This window comes from Terrapene carolina, unplaced genomic scaffold, assembly GCF_002925995.2.
Source record: "Terrapene carolina triunguis isolate 2854851 unplaced genomic scaffold, T_m_triunguis-2.0 Scaffold236, whole genome shotgun sequence".
Lineage (NCBI taxonomy): Eukaryota > Metazoa > Chordata > Testudines > Emydidae > Terrapene > Terrapene triunguis.
This window is the reverse complement of record NW_020664587.1, coordinates 9,735,081-9,759,185: the sequence shown is the minus strand read 5'-3', so window position 1 is coordinate 9,759,185 and position 24,105 is coordinate 9,735,081. Positions and strand designations below refer to the sequence as shown.

Here is a 24,105-nt window from a genome sequence, read left to right as displayed (position 1 = left end):
TGTGGGGGGCTGCCTAGCTACTCCAGGCCCAGCCTCTCCCAGCAGGGTGCTGTGGGATGGGGTGCTGGCTGATGGGCTTGCCTAGCTAGGCAAGAGGAGCGTATGCCAGGTGCCTGCGTCAGCCTCATTGGGCAATATTTTTGTGGACTTTTCTGCACAGGGCTGGGAAAGGCTCAGAGCTCTGGTCCGTGTGTTAGCAGCTGGGACTGGAGAGGAAGATGAATTTGTTCAGCTAAGTGGAAGGGGACAATAACAGATGTTGCCCACAGACCTGTTGCTTTCTGGCTTCAGGGCAATTCAAATCCCTACTGTCGCCACTCTGGGCACTCGAACTCACATGTTCCTGAGTAGCTCAATGGAAAGAAAAGACTTTAACTGGAAGCGATAAGCAGGATGCCTTGACTACAGGAAGCCAGCTGCCGCATAGCATCTAGCAGGGCTTCCCAACTCAGCCCCATGTTTGGCTTCTAACCCAGTTTCTCCCTGGAGTGGAACATGAGCATTTGTGTTTTATACACCACTCTCTTCCTTTAAGGCATCACTGGATGGCAGTGGATAAGCCAGTAAAGAAATAGGTTCTCTAGTTCATTCTGTACCCAGCTACCTCTCTGCCTTTACCATGTTCTCCTGCCCTGGAGACCACAGGTTCAAATCCCACCCAGCTCCGTTATGACCAACATTTACCATCGGATGGCTCTTCAGTGGCACACGTGACGTGAGCATGGGGCGTCTTAGCACAGCTCCCAGTAGACAGGTTTCCACACCAGAGAGACCATCCCCAAAACTGATGACCTCAGCAAGGCCAGGAGCTTGAGCAGACCCAGGACCAAAGTCATCCTCTGTGTAACTCCACTGCAATCCATGATGTTGCACCAGGGATGAATTTGGAACCCTGGTGCTCACTTATCTATCACAACAAGCCTCTGACACACTGGCAGGGCAGGGCGGGGGAAGCTTGCCCTGCCTTTGCCCTGTGGTGAGGCAACTGGTGGGCTGAGACCACTGGCCAACATCTTATTGTTTCCTTGAACTGTGCTGAGCTCCCTCATCTCCGTCTTTCTCCACCTGTTGTCTCAGATCTTACTGTGAGCTCTTTGGGGCAGGGGATATTTTTCGTTCTGTTTGTACAGCGCCTAGCACACCAGGGTCCTGGGGCTCCTGGGTGCTACCACAGCACAATACATAAATATCATAATCATAGTAACAATAATAACTAACAGAGGCCTTCAGGCCCCAGGGCCATCTATGCCGCCCCTCTGCCGAGTGTTAACTTCACACACAGCAAAGCTGTCAGGCTGCAAGTCTTTCGAATGGCATTTCCCCTTTGGGAGCAAGATCTGGACTCATCAATATCTTTAACACAAAGCCTCCCATTGGAAAGGAGAGCTGCGGGATCATGTCAAGATCCAGGGCTCACCCCCCGCCGATAAACAGAAAAGAGTTTGATATCTATCCGCCAACATCATTTCTGGACGGCCTGCCAGCCTGGGCCGCAGGGAGGCCGCTTCTCCCTGTTATTCCGGTTGGGTCGGAAGAAGGACGTGCCAGGAAGTCTGGTTTGTGCCGTTTCCAGCCCTGTTGTTGCAGATCAGCAAGGCTGCGATCGTTCAAAGCAGCACGGTTGGCCGCTCATCCAAACCAAATGCCTCGACCTTCTGAGGTTTGCTCAGTGTTATAAATAGGGAGCGAGCTCCCGGGCCAGATTTTGTACCCGTGGGGAGGTGCCAGCATGAGCAAAGGGCTCAGCATCTGGATCCAAAGTGCCCTGAACTCCTGGGGGGCTGGTTCATCTCAGGATAGCTGGCCAGTTCTAGAGCTGGGGACTTGGTTTCAGCACATCTCCTGGTTATGCGTTTGGGCCTGGATTCTGCTTCCACTCACTGGTGTAAATCAGGAGGAACGCCACTGAAGTCAGTGCAGTTACCCTGGGGTAAAGCTGGTGCGGCAAGGGAATCAGGAAGTTATGCATTGACCGCCGTACAGTAGAAGCAGGAGCCCCCCCACCTCCCCCCAACTTTCAGGGCTGAGGGATGATTTCGGATGGAAGCCATGCAAAATTCAGTGACAAAGTGGGGCAAAACGTGGTGGATTTGACTCGGTTTCATGCTGATTTGAACCTCAGAGCAAAAACTCAGGGGGATGATCCCTCCCTCTCCAAATCAGCCTCCCGGCCCCCCAACTCTGCACAACTGCCAGGTCCTGCTGTGCCGTCCGCAGAGCGCAGCACACTCTTTGTTTGGGTGGGTGGGTGGGGGGGCCTGGCTTGCATTGTCCCAGCCCCAGGTTTGCAATTGGATGTCGTCTCCTCTGCGCAGCACTGCTGGATTGATGAGCCTGCTTGCTAGGGTGATGAAAGCCGTCTCTATCTCCCCCCAGATAATAAAGGATCGGCTGTTTCATCGAGAATCCCGCCCCAAGTTCGTGTGGAACACCCTGCCTGGGGGGCTGCTGGCTCTGCCGGAGTATTCCACCCACCTCGGCGACTTCCCTTTCTACCACCTGCAGCACGGTAGGAACCGCTCCCCCCGCCCACCCCTGGACGTGCCCTGGCGCGTTCCTTGGGAACCCCTGACTGATCCGCTCTCTCCCTTTGCAGGATCCAGCCCCTCCGGCAAATTCACAGCTTTCATCCGGGCCGTCTCCCCCGTGGTCTCCCTCTCCCAGCCTATCCTCAAGCTCATCCAGGCCGTCTCCAGATCCCAGCACTGCGCCCAGGTCAGGGGCAAAGGTTAACTCCCCCCCCCCCACCCCGGGCTCCCAGGTTCTAGCGCTGAGGAAGAGAAGGCGAGGGCCCCCTACTGTTTTGTTCTTCCTGTTAGACCTAGAGACAGGCCCGAACCAGATACCCCCGGGCTTCGGGAACATTTGGGTGGGATCTGAACCCGTCTCCCATTGAAATGACTGGAAAGGTCCCCACTGACTCCAGCAGGCATTGGGTCTGGGGCCATGGTGCTTTAGACCCACCTCTGACAATGGCAGATAGAGACCTGGAAAGGCCCTGGTAGGTCAGCGGAGCTGCTGAGCCCCGCCCCCGAAAACTTCCACCAGAAAGTCAGCCCACAGCCGCTCCATTCGCACCCATGGAGCAATGCTAATTTACACCCACTGAGGCTCTGGCCCCACTGATTTCAATGGAGCGATGCTGAATCACCCCATGTGGGGATCTGACCCACTCACACCTATGGCGTGACCCTGATTTATGCCAGCTGGGGGCTTTGGGCCCATTGACTCTAATGGAGTGACACCAGCTATGGAGCTGGCCCGGTGGGATTTGCAGATGCTCAGCACCTCTGAAAATCAGATCCAGCGGGTTTATTTGGGGCAGAGGGACGGGAGAGGGGAGAGTTTTATGTACCTTAATTAACCACCCTCTTTAACTAGACCTCATCCCACGCCCGCAGCCCCGGGCAGGCGCTTCAGCCTTGGCAGGATGATTTTTAATTTCGAGCTGGGAGAGCGCTTCCAGGCCCCAATTAGAAGCTATTTACATAGCAAGTAGAAGTTAAAAGCAGCCACAGGTGAGCGGTTGGGCCCCTAGCGCCGCCCAGGTTTGTTTGATTAAAGCGCGAGTGCCAGGCTCGGTGCCAGGCTCGAACTTTCCAGCTGGGTGGGAGGACTGGAAGACTGTGGGTTTGGGGCACACCCTTCCGCCCCCGCTGCCCTCCCAGACACACAGAGCCACCTCCACGGGCTGACCGAGGCGCCCTCGGGTTTGGTTTTAGATCCTAGTCCTATGGAGCTGCGAGAAGCCGCCCCCGCCGAGGGGGAGATGGCCCCAGACAGCAGTGCCTTTGACAGTCATTCACGGCCGGCGGAAAGTAAGCGGGCGCCGGGTCGGTTTGTTTGTGGGCCTCCGTTGGCGGGACAGGGAGGGCTGTGAACGGGCTGTGCACCCCCAGTGCACGGTGGGGCTGCCGCTGGCCGCTCTGGGGCAGCCCGGCCCTCTCAAGGGCCAGGGGAAAGCGCGGCCGAAGAACCGCAGCGCGGATTTGTGCGTCAGGGAGTGGCTCAGCGGTGGCCCAGCCAGGACTCAGCGGCAGGTGCCCGCTGCTCTGCACTAGCCTGCGGTCTCCAGGGGATGGGGAAGGGGCGGAGGGGCTCTGGCCCCCTCCCTGACCCTGCTGTTCCCTCTCGCTCAAGGTAAGCGACCGTTTCTTCCCGTACTCGGCCATCGGGACAGATGCGGTGCTGAGCCTGGATGAACACACCAGCCTGTCGACCAGCGAGGTGAGGGGATGGGTGGGGGGCTGGTGGGACGCAGCGAACTAGATAAAGACGCCTCATGGGAGAGCAGGAGCTCAAGGGGCTTCACAAGCTGTCCACGGATTAGCCACTGGGCCAACAGGGCCCATCCCTAGGGGCTCCGGCCAATTGGGGGGCCCTGGAAAAATGGGCACCCCCGTGCCCTGACCCACTCTGCCCCCCCGGTGTTCCTGCCCTGACCCACTCTGCCAGCCCACCCAGTGCTCTGACCTCACTCTCCGGCAGGAGCGCAGGACAGGGGTGGGGGGACTGCAGGTGGAATGGGGGAAGGGGCCCCCCCACTTGTCCTGGCCCAGGGCCCCCCAAAACTATATCCGCCTCTGCACACAGAGCACCATGGAATGTGCAGCCACCTCTCGGGTGGAACGTGGCAGCTGTTTAACAGGGCGCAGCAACTGTACAGATCATGTGATGTGCCGAGTGCCCTCAACTCCCAGGGCCTTCTAAAGCAGGCTCACCATCGCAGGATCAGGCCCCAGTTGAGGGCAGGAGGGGCAAATAAACTATGGTGGGAATTGAGATAGACCCTGTAATAATAATCAAGCTAGAATTTGGCCAGGACGTTGGGGTTAATACCCACCTCTTACAAAAAGTGCCCCCGGCCCTGAGCAGCCAGCATCTCCCCAGCACAGCACCCCATGCCAGGTCATTGGCACTTCCCACACTAGGGCACCAGATCTCCCAGCCTAACCAGGGCTGGGCTGGGTGAGTACTTGAATAAGAGACCTCCAGGAAAAACCCAGATGGCAGCATGCCACCTCCTGAATCGCCCACGCCTCTTGCTGAGACACCTGGCTGTGCCCGGCAGGCCCTTCGCCCAAGTACGCGCCCGGCCCAAGGGCGCTTACCGCGTGCGATGCGGCAGGCTCACGTGGCAGCAGGCAGCCTGGCCTGCACGCCAAGGACTGAGGCATTGCGTTTCTGCTCTTAGCTGGTTGGGGTGTGGCTTGGGGTAGAGGAGCCATGTTCTCAAAAGGAGTGGGGAGGTGCAGGTTGCTTGGCGCAAGGCGTCGAGGCTTGGAGCGGTACAGAGGGCATTTTGAAGATGTGTCTGATCTTCGCAGAGAATAGCAATGATGGTAAAGACCTAGTGGGTCAAATCCAGACGGCCTCTGTCCCAGCCAGGGTAGCTCTGCTCTCCGCAGTGTTCTCCTCCAAATGATGGAGGCATTTGACTCTGGTTCTGCTGCTTATCGGCCCTGCCCTGGTGGTGAACTCTCTCTGTCTGGCTCCCCAGGTTGACTTTGCCTTTGTGGTGTGGAGGAGTTTCCCCGACCGCATTGTTGGGTTCCCCATGCGGAGTCACTTCTGGGATTCCAGCCAGAGCCAGTGGGGCTACACCTCCAAGTGGACCAACGAGTTCTCCATGGTTCTCACTGCAGCTGCGTTCTATCACAGGTAAAGCACCTTCTCCAGAACTTCCGGCCTGAGGGTCCCAGGCAGAGTGAACGCTGGAGGGCTCTGTTCTTCCACCCAAAAGCTCCACTGGAAGATGAATTAACTCGAAGCCACCCAGTGGTAGGAACAGTCGATAGCCCAGACATGGAGGCTTCAGTCATAACAGGCCTGGAGTTAGATAGCACCTTTCAGCCGAGGATCTCAAAGCACTTACCCTGGACAGGGATGGTGGCTGCCATTTGCTGTGTCTGTGCAGCGTCCAGGACAACGGGACCCAGCCTGGCCGTGTGCTGGAAGTGGTCCTGCAATGTAATCGAGCCCCATGCCCCGGGAAGGAGCTCACTAGGGCTAACCTCCTTTTGAAGACAAGGACAGTGAAGCTCAGGGAGACCTCGGCCAAGCTTTTGAAAAAGAGGAGGCTAAAGGTAGCTCCCTAAATCCATAGGCAGGGACCTAAATCAGTGGCTGGGGTGCAAGGAATGCTGAGCACCCAGCGCCGTGCATCCAGGAGCGCTACGACTGGCGCCCGTTTTAGAAAGTCGCGGCCTGAGGGTCGAGGGCGGGAGGAGAACACAGGTCTCCTGCCTTCGGCTCACAAAGAGCAGCTTCATCTGTGCCACGGATGGAGCTGCCGAGCCAGCGGCTGGCGCATTAGCCTGAGCATCCGTGGCTGGGGAAAATCCCGGCCGTGGCAGGCCTCTGGAATAGAGAAGAGGCGAGGGACACAGAGCGAGGACAGGGCCGGTCTCCTCCCCCGCCTGTGCCGCCCCGTGGAAGGAGAGGGCCGTTGTGAGTTGCATTGGGGCTGTAGGAGGCCTTTGGCCCATGGGATATGCTCTGGCCACCCCCAGCCCTGGGGAACGGGATGGTCCCTCGGTGGCTCATGCTCTTTGAGCCTCCCCCCCCGCCCCGCCGCAGATATTATCACAGTCTCTGCCTTGCTGCCCCCATCCCCCAGGTATTATCACAGTCTCTTCACCAATTCCCTGCCTGCCGGCCTGAGGAGCCTGGTCGATCAGCTCTCCAACTGTGAAGACATCCTGATGAACTTCCTCGTGTCTGCCGTCACCAAGCTACCTCCCATCAAAGTGACCCAGAAGAAGCAGCACCAGGAGGCGGCCCCCCAGCAGGTAGGGAGTTGAGAGACCGAGACACGAGCATACCAGGCACGGGGGGCGGGGGGAGGAGTATAGACTCCTCGAAGTTAGGGTCCTCTTGGGCCCCCTTGGACAATGCGGATGGGTCCTGCTGCCTGGGCCCCGGTGCCCTGCCCTATTCAGTCCTTCATGACTTAAGCAACGGAGCTGCCCTGTCCCCGAGGGAAGCTGTCCCGCACCCTGGTAGATCTCACCACTAGGCAACGTTTCCCCAATAGCCTAAAACATCCAGGCCTTACCTATTAACCTCTTGCTGCTCAGAGCTATATGCCCAGGGGCCACCCTAAATATTTCCTTGACATCCTCAGGGCTTGCCCCGTCCCAGCACCCGCAGAGAGCTCCGTCTGCTTCCCAACCTGCCTCCTAGCCAACTCCCTTCAGAGCCCTATCCTGGGCAGCATCGCTCCGGCCCCCGGGCTGCAGCCGCGTGGGGGCAGAGCACAGGGCTGGCGGCAGGCAGGTTGTGTGTATCCCAGCTGAGCTCAGAGACTGTTGTGCCGTGTAGGGCAGAGGGAGGGGGAAGGAACCGGAGACGGGCAGTCCTCTCAGGACAAGACAGCAAAATAAAAGACCGATACCTACCAGATGGGCAGGAGGCGCAGATTGTAACTGTTAGGTGCAAAATGTTCTCCCTAGAGCGGCAGCAACTTGTCTCTCCCTGATTTAAAGGGCCAGCTTCAGGAAAGGCATTCTGGGAAAGGCTCCTATCAGTGGGCGACCCCACAGGCCACTGCTTCTACTTTCCTCCGGGGCCTGGTCTTAGGCCACATCCCCTACAACGAACAACAGTAGCTGTTGCAACATGGCTCCCACAGGGGGTTCATTGCTCGGGGTGGGATCTCTCAGAGAGCTGGGGAGTGCCTGGTTCTCCGGCTTGTTCAAGGCCAACCTATGATTTCGGTGGAGAAGGGAGAGCTGTGGAAACCCCCACCGCTCAGCTCTCCCTCTGATCTATCAGTCCCTTAGCTCCTGTACCCCTACTTCTCCTGTGCTACCTCCGTCTGTAGTTTTGTTGGCTTCTCCGCTCCCTCCTTGGGGGCTTACAAATGAGCTGTTAGGTCAAATGCCTCTAATTTAGGGTCTGCTCCTGATCCTGCTGAAATCAATGGTAAAACCACCGTTTTCTTGGGAGCTGGACAAGTCCCTAAGCCTGTGCAATCGCCCTGAGCGCTCTCTCCTCCCCTTGCACTCCGTAGATGCCCAAGAGCGCGGCCGTCTCCAGCGGGAACCTGCACTTCTCCCAGCGCCAGGACTGCCTCAACCAGTTCGCAGCCTGGTTTGGATACATGCCGCTGGTGCACTCGCAGCTCCGCCTGGACCCCGTGCTGTTCAAGGACCAGGTGTCCGTGCTGCGCAAGAAGTACAGGCACTTAGAGAAACCCTAGCGCCGGGGAGACCGCCGCGGAGCCCTGGAGAAGCAGAGCTGGAGAGGAGGCCGCCGCTGTGCGGGACGTTTTATTCCCATGCTCCTAGGATACCAGACTGAGCTGGAATTCCAGTGCTACAGACTGTAACGTTACTGATCTAGCCTTCGTTACAGCCACGCGAACTGGAATCCCGGTGGGGCCTGGGGCAACGTTCCTTGCTTAGAGCTCCCTCATGCTGGGCTCTGAGCGGGATACACTCACGTTAACAGGAGCTGGCGAGATACTGGAAGGAATTTCGGTCTTTATTGGGTTTTACCAGTACAAATAAAGGTTTGCAGGAATGATGGGCTCTTCCATTTCTTGACCTGCCTTTGGAGTCTCAGCCTGTCTGCCTTAAGCAAAAGAGGCTGGTTTTGAATGTATATTCCACTGATTGTCCTGGACGCAGCCACAATCCCAACTTCAACCCACCAGAGATGCAGGAGCAGAAATAGGTTCTTGTGGAGGTGCGGGAACACAATCCAGGGATCGTCCCTCTCTCTGCTGCCACTAGGAGTCAGCACCTGTCTGGGATACTCACACTGGGGAGTTACTGTAATGTTTGCTCCCCTGGTAGGAGTTTGATCTTCCGTGAATCCAAACTCATTTAATCTGGAAAAGGCATCAAGGGTCTGTTTTACACCCATGCACTGAACAGCTCAGACTGAGCACAAGGCTGAGAATGAAACCCAGTCATCCTCCCATCAGCAGATAGAACTGTTCATTGTCCTCAGATAAAAATAACTGCGGGTCGAGTCTGCTGTGCCTCAGAACAACTCAGAATGTGCCACCAAAGGGCCCAGGGAGATGTCTAGAAAATCCCTGTGTCTGCGACTAGCCTTGTCTACCTGTTCTTGCCAACCCACGAGGTCAAAAATCATGAGTCAGGCCCCCAAAATTACAAGATAGGCTTAAAAATCATGAGATGTAAAAAGTAGTAAATGGCACATTTTTTTTTCTTTGCCTTGGGATGATGGAACATTTCGGGGTCACATTTTTCCAGCTTTTCGCTGCAACCAGGAGAGCTAAAAACTTACTGTTTTATTCCCAGTGAAAGCCAAGAGTCTCACATAATCACCTGACTCCAGGAGCTGGGGCTTTAAGACAAACATCATGTGATTTCTGATTAAAATCGCCAGGGTTGGCAAGAATGGCTACCAGGCATGTTCTACTCAACACAGCGTCACTAGCGTTAGGCTCGTGGGGTTAACTCACCCTGCACAGCAATCGTGCACTCAAGAGGGACTTTATTGTTCTTCCCGATGGAAACCTAGCTCAGGCTTTTGGCGGGGCAAAGCAATTACCTCCAAGCCTGTATCGTTTCTACGTGTTCCCCTAAAACGTCTCATAGCATCTAGGGTGACCAGACAGCAAGTGTGAAAAATCAGGACGGGGTAATAGGACCCTATATAAGAAATAGACCCCAAAATCGGGACTGTCCCTATAAAACTGGGACATCTGGTCACCCTAATAGCATTGTTCTGTATTAAGCGAAGGATGGAAGTACTGCAAGCAGTGCACTGGGAACCAGGACACCTGGGTTCTACTTCCAGATGGAGCAGGGAAAGCTGTTGAGTAGCCAGAGCAGGGAACGGAGCAGCAGAACGCCTGGGTTCTTGGATTCACTTTGGCCCCGCTCCTCACAGTATTCAGGTACCCCACATACCTTTGCGGCTTTGGCCTCGGTGATTAAGAGGGCTCACTAATTACGGGTGCCCCGCTTGAGACTCCTCGGGCCGGATTCTCACCTTGTGTCGAGCACCCCAAATCCTGTTGAACTGAAGTAGGGCCTGAGCTGCAGCACCCGCTGCTCTCGTGTTACACGTTGGGTGCTTGGCAAATGGACATGCAGTTAGCAGACGCTTTTGAGAACATAGGCCTGGGCTGCCCCGTGCCTCAGTTTCCCATTAGTAAAACAGCTACTCTTCCCTAGCTAGACTTCCTTACCTCAGAGCGGTGTTGTGGGGCCTAAAGTTTGTAAAGCACTTTGAAATCCTTGGCTCAAAGGAGCAAGTGTAACCCACACACCTTCTGGTGTGGTGTTCTGGCCCATCTAGTGGCACCGAGACCACTTAGAGAGAGAGAGAGTTAAATGAGTTTGCTCTACAGCCAGTTGGCTTTTAGCTCATGCGGTAGAGGCTCATGCACTAAGCTCCAAAGGTCCCCGGTTCGATCCCACCTGCCGACAAACGGGGTCTGTCGGTGTTACACAAACACAAAGCATTAGCTCTGTTTGCTTTGTGTAGCGACGCAGGACTCACCCCTGTGGCGTGTCCTGGGAATTAGCTTATTTTCCAGCCTTGGAGCACCCTCTGCAGGCTGGTGTCCCGCTGCCGCTGGGCCCCCACGTCCCTCCCTGGACTCCGGTGCCCCGTTATCTGGGGTGCTGCCCCTGGCAGTAACCCCTCACTCTTAGGGTCTCCCCTCTCCAGGGAACCACCACCCCCTAACCCCACCTTGCCTCAGTCATAGGCTACTGCCGGTCACCAACTAGCCCCCACTCCCTGGGGCAGACTGCAGTATAAGCCACTCATCACAGGAAAGGTGGTTTTGGACCTGTTGCCTTTCCCTGCAACCTAGTACCTCTATGGGGCCTTAGACAAGGTCCTGCAGCCTGGGGAGTTGCCAGCCTGGAGCTCCTCTGGCCTTTCCCCAGCCCTGCCTTACTCTAGGTACCCTGAGCTTCCCAGCAGCCAGGCCCCTCTCTCTCTGAAAGCAGAGAGAGACTGTCTGCTCCCCAGTCCACTGCCCTCTTATAAGGGCCAGCTGTGGCCTGATTGGGGCGTGGCCTAGCTGTGGCTACTTCCCCATCAGCCCAGGTTTTCCCCTACCATGGCCCTCTCCCAGGGCTGTTTTAAGCTCTTCAGGGCAGGAGCAGGGTTACTGCCCTGCTACACGTTGGCATATAAAGAACCCATGCGGGACCGTGGACTCAACAAGACAGGGCACCGTTGTGCAGAAATTCACGCAGTTAAAGCACCGCAGCAGCGGTTGCCAGAATTCTTGTGCCACTGCTGCGGGGAAGCTCGCAGCAGAGTCAGATTGTTCAGTTTCTGAGCTGAACGAAGACAGCATTATTAGCGATGAGACCGAGAACCTGAGCGCTTGCTGAGCAGAACCTGTCAATGGCAGAGAAAGCAAGAAGGCCAAACGGAAGTCATTCGCTCCTAATTAAACAGCCATAAACATGGATTTGGACCAGCCTCAAACAAGAAGATAAATGAGACACAGCAGCTGCTTTTGACGCAATCTGCCGAGTAGGCAGTTAGGTTGCTGCCGGGGTCTCCAGAAGTGATTTGGTTTAAGGTTCTCGTGTTTATGGGCTCAGAAAAATGATGCTTATAAATAACGCTGGAGCGAGGCTGGAAGGAGACAACGAAGTCATAAATAAATCCCGGCGGTGGATTTCCCACGGGAATTTCAGCTGGGGTGATCTGAAGGAAAGAGCCGATCATGCCGAGAAAGCGACAGGGCTCCCACAGCTTATTTCTGATCATTCAGCCTTTAATTGCTTCCCCATGATACAAATATCTCGCCTTTATCCCTCTCCTCTGCCAGGTTCCACAAACAGGAATTGCCTCGCCCACCACTGAAATGCAGCCTCCTCTGGGGTGGCATGCAGCAGTAATTGACTGACACACGCACGCACACACGCACGCACACACACACACACTTCTGCAGAGGGAAGTGAAGAATACCACTTCCGGCTGAAATTGTTGACAAGCTTTTAGGGAGGCAGATGCCCAAAGTGGAATTTAGCCAGGGCATGGGAGTTAACATCCTGTAACTCTTGTAGAAGGGGGTCCAGGACTGTGTAAATAGCTATGAATGGTCAGGGTGGCTGGCTACCTACAAAGACAGTGTTGCCTAGTGGATATAGCACAGGTCTAGGACCAATGATACCTAGGTTCTAGTCCCAGGACAGCTGCTGGGTGATCTTGGGAAGTCATGTTACCTTGCTGTGCCTCAGTTTCTCCAGCTGTAAAATGGGGATAGTAATAGCTCACCCATAATAGGGGAGGGATAGCTCAGTGGTTTGAGCATTAGCCTGCTAAACCCAGGGTTGTGAGTTCAATCCTTGAGGGGGCCATTTAGGGAGCTGGGGCAAAATCAGTACTTGGTCCTGCTAGTGAAGGCAGGGGGCTGGATTCAATGACCTTTCAAGGTTCCTTCCAGTTCTAGGAGATGGGATAGCTCCATTAATTATAATTAACTGGTGTGGGACAATTAATTAGTTCATATCTAGTAATTTGCTGTATAAGTGCACTTGTTTTTAAATCTCCTAACCAAGCCCAATCTTCTTAGCTGGGGAAGGCTGCTCAAAATCCACGTCTGACACTGACCCATTTGACTCACCCACATATTAAAACCCTCTGGTGAGGTCAGCCTGAGCGTAAGACATGAATGGAGATTCCTACAGCCAGAGGACCAGATCCTCAGCAGGTGTCAATGGATCGAGCGCCACTGACTGCAGGGCTGCTAAGCTGATCTACACCAGGTAGGCCCTATGCTGATTTCCTGCAGCTGAGGATCAGGCCCTACGAGCTGAAAGCAGTTTCTCTAGCAGAGTCATTAAGGCCAGGGCTCTCCTTGCCTTCGCCGCTTTGAAAAATGACAGCTCCACCAATCGCTCGAGAGAGCCGTAAAAACGCTCCGAGGAGTCTATAAACAACGGGAAGCCAAGCCCGTTGGGAGCGATTATTTCCTAAACCGAGCGGCTCATACCCTCTGTGTCATAAATATCCCTTCACCGTGGCTGTATAAATAACCCCGAACGAGCAGCACAGTAAATAATCTTGGGACAATCATTCGTGCCAGGGAGCAGGCCTCGGCGCCCATGAAACATGCCTATGGGCACAGGCTCCCTCTCCCTATGGGGGCTTAGCTCCCTCTAGGAGGTGCTGAGGACCCATAACTCCAACGATGTCAATGCCCTGCTCGCACTGAAACAATCTGTCGCTTGGGCAGCAAGGAACTGACCTGATGGATCTTGCTGCAAGCGCCTGCCACTAGTGACTGACCGGAGACATCCAACCCACTGCGCTGTTCATGCCCTTCCTCCCACGGGCTGCAGTGCACCTCACTGGCTGTTGCTGGCATTCATGCGGCACTGCTCTGAGGAAGCTCGCAGCAGAGTCACGTTCAGTTTCGAGCCTAACAAAAGCAGCGTAGTAGAGATGAGGTGCTGAAAGCGTCCGTCATCCCAAAGTCAGTCCCCCCACTCCTCCTTTCTGCTCTGCATGGTCACGGGCAATCTTCCTCCACAAGCGTGCGCTGTTAAAAACCGTCTGGGAAGGGAGGGGTAGGAGAGGGAGTTGGCATAAGCACCAGGGAAGGCAGGATGAGGCCTGACTCGTGAGGTTTGCACCGTTGCGGTTGGCAGTGCTGAAACTGCCCCCTCACCCGCGTGGAGACCCAAACGCACCAGCCCGGCTGCAGCTGGGCATGGGAGTTACTGGGGTAAGTACGGGGTTAGCTGGGTGGAATTCTATGGCCAGCGGTATACAGGAGGCCAGATGAGATGACCTAATGCTCCCTTCTGGCCTTCAAATCCATGCCACGGTGCCATGCTGTACGTATGAAATCTGATCCCGAAGCAGCACGTTACCACCAGCATCCTCACCCCTGCACTCTGGGTAAGAGACTGGTGGAGCTGTGCCATGGAAGAGCCCTTGGTGTGTCTAGCGCCCCCCGCAGGGCCCACTGGGGTAATGCAGCACCCACTACTCAGGGCAATAAAAACCCCACGGCATGGAGTCCTGGAGCCCAGGGCAACTGACTTGGACTGTGGGGCTAGAAATCGCAGTGTAGCCATTCGGGCTGGGGCTGGACTCAGACCCACATGGGGTTTCAGAGCCTGGAGTTCCAGCCCAAGCCCATATGCAACTATGGGGTTTTTTTCTCTTTTATTAAGAACGGGAATTGACTTTTCTGTCTGTCAGTGTCCAGCATTTGAATAATAATCACTTCCCATCCATCCAGCAGGTTTCACTTCCTTAGCGTTCGGATATCGATGCCATTGCTTATCCAGGCGGCGACTCTTGCAGGAAACACGGAAGTCTGCCAATCCCGCATAAGGCCCCCTGTGACTCTCTCTCCGGTAGCGTGTGCAAATGGCCGATGGGTGCAAAAAAAATGGGGAAGGGTGCAGAGGCTCGTGAATCAAGGGGGTCTTCCTCATTCCGGGGGAATGGGGCTGCTCGAGATCCCGGCAAGGTCAGAAAGCCAACAGCTGCCTGCAGCAGCGTCACATGAGCTCGGCTCATGTGGAGCAGGGGGTTGCGTGCACATCTGTCAGCTGGGGCGAAGCAGCAGTGCTGGGGCTGGAAGGCTTTTGCTCTCAGCGATGGATTGCAGACATCTGCCCCTGTTTGCAGTGCTTTCTAGGGGGGCTTTTCATTGCTGGTTGTTTTGAAGTGGAAGTTTGCAGGGGAAAGAAAATGGAGAGGGACGAGTGGCTTTGGGGGAAGCCACAATGCAACTGGGGCCTGGGTTTATTCTGGTGGAGATCACTAGCTATGCTTAAGGTAGGTCTACACTGCAATCAAAGGGCTGCTGGCTGGCCCTTGTCAGCTGACTTGGACTCACAGGGCTTGGGCTGCCGGGCTAAAAGGTGCAGTTAAAATTAAGTAAAATGTGTTTTTAGTGGAGTGAAAACCAATTGACTAAAATAGAGCAGGTAACGGCCATAACAGTGGCTGTTAAATAAAATCTGCTCACTTTCTGTATCTCTACTAAAGAGGGTACAAAGTAAACACGTGTGTTGCTGATATCTGCGTTAAGGCTCCAAAACTGATAACTCAAGGTTTGGGATTGGGAATATCTTGCTGTATTATCGCCTGATTGTGCTAAACTTACATATATATTTAAAATATGGCTTTAAGTGGTGTTTGTATATATATTTTTTCTTTTTTATATAGGAATTCGATACAGTGCTCCTGCCAGCTAATTTCTAAGTTGTTAGCTGCAAAAAACCTAGAGTTCTCAGGTGCCTAAGTAGCCCCTGGAATCATAGTTAAAGTTGCACTGCCGCCCAAACGTGAACTGGCCCCCCTGAATCAGACTAGACGTTCCCGATGCTTCTATGGCAAACCAAGCAGACGAGAGCACTCTGAGGAGTGGACGTGCCTCTCACACGGAGCATGAAGCCAGAGGGACAGAGTCATTTGATCTGCTTTATTTTCAGAATATTAAAAGGGTTGCTCCCTGTTCGGGATGGGATGAAAGTGAAATAAAAAAGAAAAGAAAAGAAAATGTTACGGTCTCTCTAACACAGTGCAGGAGAGAACACGGTCCTATCACCTCATCCCAATGCCCCAGGGATTGGCGCCCTGCTGCCTCCAAACGGGCACTTGACCACGGTGTGTCCTTGTTCTGGGCGGCAGCAAAGGTGCTCTGAGGTAGCAGCGTTCCCAGGACTGTTGGTCCACAGTTGGTCGTCAATTCCCGCCCCCCGGGGACAGGCGGTCAGTCGGAGGGGCTCTGGCATTCCTGGCAGTCTCTCATGTCCTCCGAGTAGTTCTCGATCTGGATGGTGGTGGTGTGGAAGTTGAACGCTCCTTGCAGTTGGGAACTAGCCTCCTTCAGGATGGTCTGTGCATCGGCGTTTTCATCTGGAACAAACACAAGCATGGAGGCTGGAGAGGTCACGTAATGGGGTAAAGACTTGGCCTTTGAGCCTGCCGGGGTGCACTAGCCGGGTCTGCCTAGCAGCGGCGGCTCCAGGCACCAGCGCTCCAAGCGCGTGCCTGGGGTGGCAAGCTGCAGGGGGCACCCTGCCGGTTCCTGCGAGGGCGGCAGTCAGGCCGGGGACCTCCCGCAGGCCTGCCGCCGAAGGCAGCCTGCCTGCCATGCTTGGGGCGGCAAAAAAGCTAGAGCCACCCCTGCTGCCTAGGCCAATCAGTTTGCAGGATCGGGGCCTTAAACTGTATAATTTGGGGGGCAGGGAATCACATTCTCTTATCGAAGCGAGACTACGCAAAACCCAGCCAAACCACAAAGGTCTCTTGGGGTGGAAACTTGTGCAAAGCCACCAAAAAAAAAAAAAAAAAAAAAAAGGCTCCAATTTTGTACTAAAGGATCATAAGCTTCTGGGTGAATCTAAGCAGAGCTCTGAGCGGGACGCAAAACCAGGCGAAGTCAGTGAAGCATTGCAGAATCTCCCATGATCCTCCACTTCCAACAGCTTTTCTGCCAAGAGCGCTTGACGCCTCCAAAGCGCATCTGCTTGGAACATGCTGCTCTACACCAAGGGTACGATCCAATACCACTGGAGCAACAGGAGCATTTCTATCAGGTCCTAAATGTGTGTGGTGTTGTTGTAGACACGTTGGTCCCAGGATATTAGGCAGACAAATGGATGAAGTAACATCTTTCATTGGACCAACTCCTGTTGGCTCGAAAGCTTGTCTCTTTCACCGACACAGTCCTGAAGAAGAGCTCGAAGGCTTGTCTCTTTCACCAACAGGAGTTGGTCCAATAAAAGATAGTCCCTCACCCACCTTGTCTCTCTAACGGGCAGGCAGGGCAGATACTTACTGATCGCTATATGGACTGACAGCACCGGGTGCGACACAGTCAGGGCCCAGATGTGGAGGCTGTGAAGGGCTTTCACACCATTGATGGACAGCAAGATCTCCTTCACGTTGTTAAAGTCCACCCCTTTTGGGGTACCTTCAAGACAGCAAGAGGCACACCGGGTCAGAGCCCCACATCGGCAGGAAAGGGAGGTACCCTGTAACCCACGGGAGAACATGCCACAGGGACGGGACCGGGTTAACCAGTCGTTCACTTAACTACCCTGCTCTGTAGAGCTCCTTACCTTCCATCAGCACTAGGACGACATCCCGGAGGATGGTCAGCGTCGTTCCAAGGACCAGGATTGAGAACAGGAAGGTACAGATGGGGTCTACGTATTTGTACTCTGGCTGGTAGGAGGAGGAAAGCTGTTACTCGGTATATTTAATGTAAAGCTCACAAATGCCTCCTACTCAAACAACTGCCCGTGTAATCTCATTACACAATGCTCAACGGTTTCCTTCCTGAGCTAAGTTCCAAATGAAAATTCCATTTTTCCTCTTGCAATTGCACCGTGTGTGGTGACCGCTGAGTGGATCACAAGCTAAGCAGAGGTGCAGCCCGGTCACTGCTCGGATGGGAGGCCTCCAGGGAACGGCCAGGTGCCAATAATTCAAAATGTTGCACTCTTTCCTCTGAGTATGAGCAAGTCTGCACCAGAAAGGGTTTGCCAGTGTAGCTCTACTGGCAAACCGTCCTCGTGTAGACGCAGTTTAGAGTGTCAAAAAAGTGCTTGTCTCAGGATCTCTTACCCGCTTCTTTGCCAGCATAACTGTACATGTGAAACTCTGAGCAGTATAATCATGTTGCAAATAAAAATCACATCCCTAAGTGACATTACTATGCTGGCAAAAAAATTCAGTATAGACCGGGCCTGAGTGTTGACCCAATGCCCCAGCATAGTGTCACCGGACCACCTGCCTCCTTTCTGATGAGAAGAGAAGCAGAGATCCTGACCACGTGTGGACAATAAGGATCCTATAGCACAGAGCTGGGGCATCAGCATTAGTGTCTCCGCTAAGTTCCAACTTGGACAGTACATCCCTGCATTCCCCTGAAGTTTCAAGTTCACAGAGAATCCCTCACTTCCTAGCCTACGTGGTTGTGCAGTGCGGCTAGGCAGCTGCTGCATGCCATTCCAGACGTGGCTGCATTTCTGTGGTGGGGGAAGTAAGTGAAATGCAATTAAAAAAAAATAAATCCATATATAATCTGTGTTCTGCCACTAACTTCCTCTGTGTCCTTGGCCAAGGCATTCAGGGAAACGAAGGCAGAGAGGTTAAGTGACTTTCTCAAGGATAGAGAAGGAATTACCAGCAGAGCAAAGATAAGAACGCAAGAGTTCCTGGCTCCCAGTTCTGTGCTCAGACCACACCTTCCTCCCACAGGAGTACCTCTTCCTTCCTCCACCCGGGACAGCACGCGTCATGCTCTGACTCCCATGCCACAACAAATGAAAGACACCCCGTACATCACGCAGCGGGGACTTACCAGCCTTCCGCGCCCAAGACACTCTTAGCAACAGAGCCCGTACCTTGAAATATATGATGTATGCAGCTACCAGGACGCCAACGCTCTGCAGCAGGTCCCCGACCACATGGATAAAGGCGGCCTGGACGCTGGTGTTCCGCTGCTTGCTGTGGCCATGGTGGGTATGGCCCTGGTGGCTGTGCCCATGACCCGACTGGTGAAGAGTGACTCCCATTCTGCAGGGAAAACCGGAGCAGCGAGGTCATCGAGCGAGGCACCTCAACCCACAGCCTCCTCCCCTGCCTTCTGCACCAACCGAGACAAGCCCTGCCTGCAGAGGGACAACGCTACCTTCCCTGCATCTCCCCATGCAGGGGGCGGTGCTAGGTTCCACATCGCTCGCTACCAGCTTCCGACCCAGACTGCGACATACACATCTGCTCTGGCCTGTATCCCTCTGGCTCAGTAACAGACAGCCTGGAGCCCTGACATAGAGGGAGGCTCAGATCCTCAATTCTATGCCCCACCGCGTGGGTCAACAGAACCCCAGTCTGGTAGTTCCCAGTAGAGGCAGAGGAGACAGCCCCCTTGGTGGCTCAGATTTTAGACACTAGCTCCAGGGAGTGGAGGGGGAAGGAAGAGGAGCACAGAGCCCTGCATGGCCACTTCCAAACTCACTTGCAAAATCCCTTCTGGCATTCTACCAACCAAGGGCCTGCCCATGCTCCCAGTGGAAATCAACGGCCAGACTCCTAGGGGCTTCCAACGGGAGCAGGATCGGGCCTCGGGAGACCGCTAATCCCGGGATTAATGGCCTGTTTGGACTGGCGGGCCTTTCAGATTGGCCAGAAGAAACATTCCAGTGTGAGGGATTAACCTTTGCAATTTGACCAGCAGTTAATGAACCTTCCCGCGCATGCACCCCCTCGCCCCAGAGCGTTCTCAGAGGAGCCGAGAGCCAGTGACCCGGCCGGACATACATGATATTCACCGCCACAGCGCAGGCGGAGGTGATGAGCATGGCGCCCCCTTCAATCTCATAGTTGTTTGAGAGCAGACGCTCCACTGCCAGGTAAACCAAGACTCCGGTCACCACCCAGATTGACAGCACCGAGAGCAGGGCCCCCAGGATCTCTGCAGAGAAAGCCCGGCCCACGCAGGGTTAGAGAGCCAGAAACGCACAGCAAATCCTCCTCCAGACACCCAGCCCTCACCACACTGGGGGACGGCAGCCACGGAGCCTCATGCAGGGACTTCTCGGCTTCACGGCCGCCTCCCCAGGGCCGCACAGATTCCCCCAGCCCCAGGGACTGAGAGCGGGGTTTGTGGTGAGCCGCGTCCGTTGGCCTTATGCAGCTCCTGCATCAGGGAAAATTGCAGCTCCTTTATGGTCCATATATACCACCGGAGCAGCATATAGGGGCTGGAGCTGGGAGGGGGTGCGGGGTGCAGAATTGACCCCTAAGGGCTGGTCTACATGGGGAAATATACTGGCATAGTTCTAGCAGAATAACAATTCTTCCACTCTAGCTATGCTGGTCCATTTCCCCAGATGGACTAGTCCTAAAGGAGTTTAACAATTCTAAGTCACACCCTCATTGTTAGATGCTTCTGATCCACCCCTCCCCTCCAGCCCCTCGGCTCGTCAATCATACCACCTTACCCTCCCCTCATGCCCACTACTGAAATAGAGCGGACGTGTCCTCTCGGAATTCAGCTCTCTGGGCAGTATACTCTCCCAGAATCGTTAAAGTGACACAACCCCTCTAGTGTGGTTGCAGTGACGCTGGTATCAAGGTGCGTACCCCGGTATCATTTATACCTGTAAGGGAGGGGGCATAAGAACAAGGTCTGCTCTACACAGATTTTGTACCAGTTTATTTCACTCAGAAGTGTAATTTTTAAACCGAGTTACTCTGGTACAGCTGCTGGTGTGGATGCAGTTATACCTTCCCCTATGGAAATGAGCTATTAGATAAGCACCTATATACTGGTAAAACTGCATCCATACTAAGCGGGTACCATTTTAACCATCCCAGGACAGTTAAAGCAATACAACTTTTGAGTTTAGACACGACCTAATGGGCCTTTACCCCAAGAGAGCTACACACGTGCGAGGAGCGGTACAGATTTAACTCTTTCAATTAAACGTCGCCTCCCCCAACTGAAATAATGATAGCAGCACGACACCTATTTACAGACCAGGCCTCAGTCTGCAAGCACCTTTCACAGCACTAGCTCAAGGTTAGGAAAAAATGAATGATGTCAAGATGACGACAGCAGAGAAACACCATGGAGATGGCTGGGAACGGAGAGGGGAGAAGGGGACTGGGTGTCTCACAAATGCCAAACGGAGAGACAGACAAAGGGAGACTGGCGATGGGAATGCGAACAGACCTTTAACAACTGCAGCACTAAAGGGCCTTTATAGGAATGTAGAGAACAAAGGCAGTTGGAGGTTTCCCCGCCACTTGGGCAGATAGTGGGGCTGAAATAAATCTACCCAGCACATGGGCTTTCGGCTGCTGCATTTCGCAGGAGGCTCTCCTTGGTTTCAGCAAAGCCCTTCCCCTGGTTAGAACTGCAGCTAAGCGATGAGCGAACTCTACCTTGGGCGGGTGGTCCTCAGATGGAAGTTAACAGGGGTGGCCCTTAAAGGAGGGAGGGAATTACTGTATCCAAATACCAGGTCAGAAGAAGGGAAGGGGAACAGCCCATTCCAGCAGGAGTGCCGCGGGGCTGGTTACAACTGGACCCAACGTGATGGGGAAGTACTTGCTGCCAGAAGGACCCAGTGGCTCAGCATGGGTGTTCGCTGGGGTAGGGTCCCACAGGGGTCACTAATGATCTTAGAGCCAGAGATGCCAACGATCCGGGAATAGTGGATCCCCAGGGGCAGCCAAAAGGGACAATCACAAGCCTCAGCTGCTCGGGGGACTCCGGAGTTAGCAAACAGTTTGCACTTGGAGCTACTGCAGTAGAGCCGCAGATGATTTCTGTGCATTCAGGTGTGTGCACCGCAGGGTTGGGTCTGTTGGATCCCAGTTCTTAGCCTGCATTGGCTGGATGGGACTTGTGTGGGATCCCGACATCTTCCCCATCCCCCGCTGCTCTGCAAATGTCCCTCCCTCCCAGCTCCATTCAAGAGCCTTTGCAAACCCCACACCAAGGACGCTCCCTTCCTTTCAGATAACCCCAGCAGCCGAAAGGAGCATTGTTAGATGTCACCACACCCAGTGTTGTTCTTCCACTGAGCACCTGGGCTTCACACCCTGCCCTGCCGGGGAACCCACTCAGCAAGTTACCTGCTCGGTGCCAGCCAAAGTTCATGGTTTTGGTAGCCGGCCGCGAGGCCATCCACAGGGAAAACAGACTGATCATCATGCTGGCGAAGTCCGTGAGCAGGTGAGCGGCGTCTGTCATGATGGCCAGGCTGTGGGCCAGGTATCCCCCTGAAGTCGTGGAGGAGAAAGAATGAGTCAGTGAAAGGTTGGAAGCCCCCAGCAGCACCAGCGCTGCCCCTATGCCCTTCACAGATGGGGCACACGACCGGTGCCGAGGAAACCCTGAAAAAAGATCAGAGTCCATGTGATGGCAGGCTCCCCAGACCAGAGGGGCTCCCGGTTATAACCAGAGCCTGCTGCAAAATACTCATCTGGGTTTTCTGTCCCAGCAGAACCCCTGGTAGCTGGAGCCTGCCCTAGTGCCAGCAGTGGGGCTATGAGCTGTCTGTATCCCCCCCATGGCCCCACGCTAAAGGTGACTTTGAGACAGCTATGTACTTCAGCCTCAGCTATCGTGCTGTTCACCCAGCCACTCTAACCCAGGGCCCAATTTTGCCCCATGGCAGTTTTTGCCACCAATTTCAATGGGCTTAAGATCAAGGCCCTAAGGTTTGATCCTACCAAGTGCCCACCTTGCAGGACCAAGCCCGCACACAGATATACAATTATATTTTAGGGATTAGCTCTTTGAACAATTAAATGCAACCACTTCTAGGGCAGACCGCAGCAGCTGTTTAACAGCCACACATAACAGTTCAGGGAGGAGGTAGCAAAGAATCTCTTGTCCTATCTAGCTGTTCCAGCACCTTGGCTCTTACCAGGCAAGGAAGCCATACAACATAGGCTACTTTGGCGTCTTACCTACGACTTCTCCGGTCATAAAGACCAGGCAGATCACGGATGCGATGTAGAGTTTCCTTCGAGCCCGCTGCTTTTCGGAATCGTAGTGGCTGCCAGCAGCCCGGTTGGAATGACAATGCTGGTTCCCCGGGAGGCCCAGCTCAATGGAGGACACGTCTGGAACGTACTTGAGCATGGAATTGCGAAAGTTCTTCTCGGAGACGCTCAGATAGGACCTGAATGACAGAGAGTCACCATTACTGACCACTCTTGGGAGCTGCTGGCTGAGACACTAGGGGAGAGGGGGAAGGAGATTTCCAATTGAAATTAAAATGATGCCCCTTTGTACCCAAGGCCCTTCCCTTCCAACCACCCCCCCCAAAGGAAACGTGCCCCAGGTTTTCAAGAGAAGCTAGGGACTTTTGGGTGCCTACCTTGAGATGCCCAATTCTCAGACAGTGCTGGAGCATTCACCCTCTGAAAGCCAGACCCCTTGGCGCCATCTCACGTTGGGCACCCCAAAATCACCAGTCACTCTTGAAAGCCCTGGCCCGAGCCTAGTTAGTCTCCCCTGCTTGAAAACACCCCTCCATCCAGGGAGGAATGGAAGCTCTAAAGGATGAGATTCCCCATCCCTTCCTTCTTCCACCCGTCACTCAATCTCTGCCCTGGAAGCCCTCCTCTTCCCCCCTTAGCACTGTAAAGGAACCACAGTTATTCCAGCTGTAGCCCCCATTTCCAAGTTTCCCCCAATAAGGGGCAGCACATGGAGGCAGTGGATTGGTTTGGTCTCCCAGACCAAATTACTGGGGGGCCCTTCTGGGTCACCCCCAGAAGGGCAGAGAGACGCCAGGGAAACTGTTCAGCTACCTCCCAGCCAGAAGCAGGTGCCCTGGAACCCAGATCCTCAAAGCTATGTAGGTGCCTAATGCCCATGGGCATCAAGGGGAGTTGGGCACCTAAATACCTTTGGAGGTCTGGGCCTGGCGGCCTGGAATGGGGGGAGAGGAGGCTGCAGCCAGGCTGGGCTCTCTCCCTGGGATCCCACAGTGCATGGGGGAGACAGGCCAGCCCAGGAGCTGCAGAGCTGGGCTGGGGGGAGCACTGAGATCCCTTGCAAGAGATGGGGGAGATACAGGGGACAGTGCTATGGGGGAAGGAAGGGGGCTGGGGTTTGTTACTGGGAGGAGGCTCAGAAGCGGGGTGCGGGGGGAATACAATTGCCCCATGGAGGAGGTAACTGAAGGGGAAGAAATCGCCCCTCACCTGTCTCCGGGCACCTCCAGCAGGTGCCGCTTCTCCTCCCCGTCCGCCATCCCCACCTGCCGGGGCGCGCTCGGCTCCGGCTCCAGCTCCCCTCCGAGGGTCCCCCTGCTCCAGCCACCCCCCGCGCCGGGCTCGCAGCTGCCTCTTTATCTGGCCCCGGCCGCGGCCCGTGTGAAGCGCTGGGGACTCGTGTGCAAAAGGCCCGGCGGGGGCGGCGAGCTCTGGCCAGGCCGGCTGCAAACTTTGCAGAGCTGCCTCCCGGGGCCGGGCACCCCGGCAGCCCGCCCGGCGGGGAGCCGAGAGAGCCCCCGGCCGGCCACTCCCGTGCGCTCCGCGGGGCGCATTGCGCCTGGAGAGGCTGCGCGCCTCCCACCGGGACGGCGAGGGGGTTCCCCCCGCCGGGCCCAGCCCTGCCTGGGGGAGAGGGTCTGGCCATGCACCCCC

At 55.0% G+C, this 24,105-nt stretch overlaps 2 protein-coding genes across 2 annotated transcripts in view; one reads left to right on the top strand and one right to left on the bottom strand.

Moving 5' to 3' along the window:
• Positions 1–8,518, top strand: part of EXTL1 (exostosin like glycosyltransferase 1) — a 48,278-nt gene extending 39,760 nt beyond the window's left edge. Inside the window, exons 5-11 of the mRNA XM_024203676.2 lie at positions 2,377–2,509; positions 2,597–2,715; positions 3,723–3,818; positions 4,141–4,227; positions 5,501–5,661; positions 6,620–6,791; positions 8,015–8,518. Of these exons, the coding sequence (XP_024059444.2) occupies positions 2,377–2,509; positions 2,597–2,715; positions 3,723–3,818; positions 4,141–4,227; positions 5,501–5,661; positions 6,620–6,791; positions 8,015–8,203 (957 nt within the window). The 3' untranslated portion in view covers positions 8,204–8,518. The remainder of the gene's footprint in view (positions 1–2,376; positions 2,510–2,596; positions 2,716–3,722; positions 3,819–4,140; positions 4,228–5,500; positions 5,662–6,619; positions 6,792–8,014) is intronic.
• Positions 8,519–15,424: 6,906 nt separating this feature from the next.
• SLC30A2 (solute carrier family 30 member 2) lies at positions 15,425–22,613 on the bottom strand. Its single transcript, XM_024203678.1, has 7 exons — positions 22,417–22,613; positions 21,577–21,723; positions 19,252–19,405; positions 18,336–18,507; positions 17,046–17,151; positions 16,763–16,897; positions 15,425–15,837 (listed from the first exon to the last, which is right to left on the bottom strand). Exons 1-7 carry the CDS (start codon positions 22,589–22,591, stop codon positions 15,692–15,694), a joined length of 1,035 nt encoding a protein of 344 aa, XP_024059446.1. The 5' UTR covers positions 22,592–22,613; the 3' UTR covers positions 15,425–15,691.
• Positions 22,614–24,105: the final 1,492 nt, after the last annotated feature.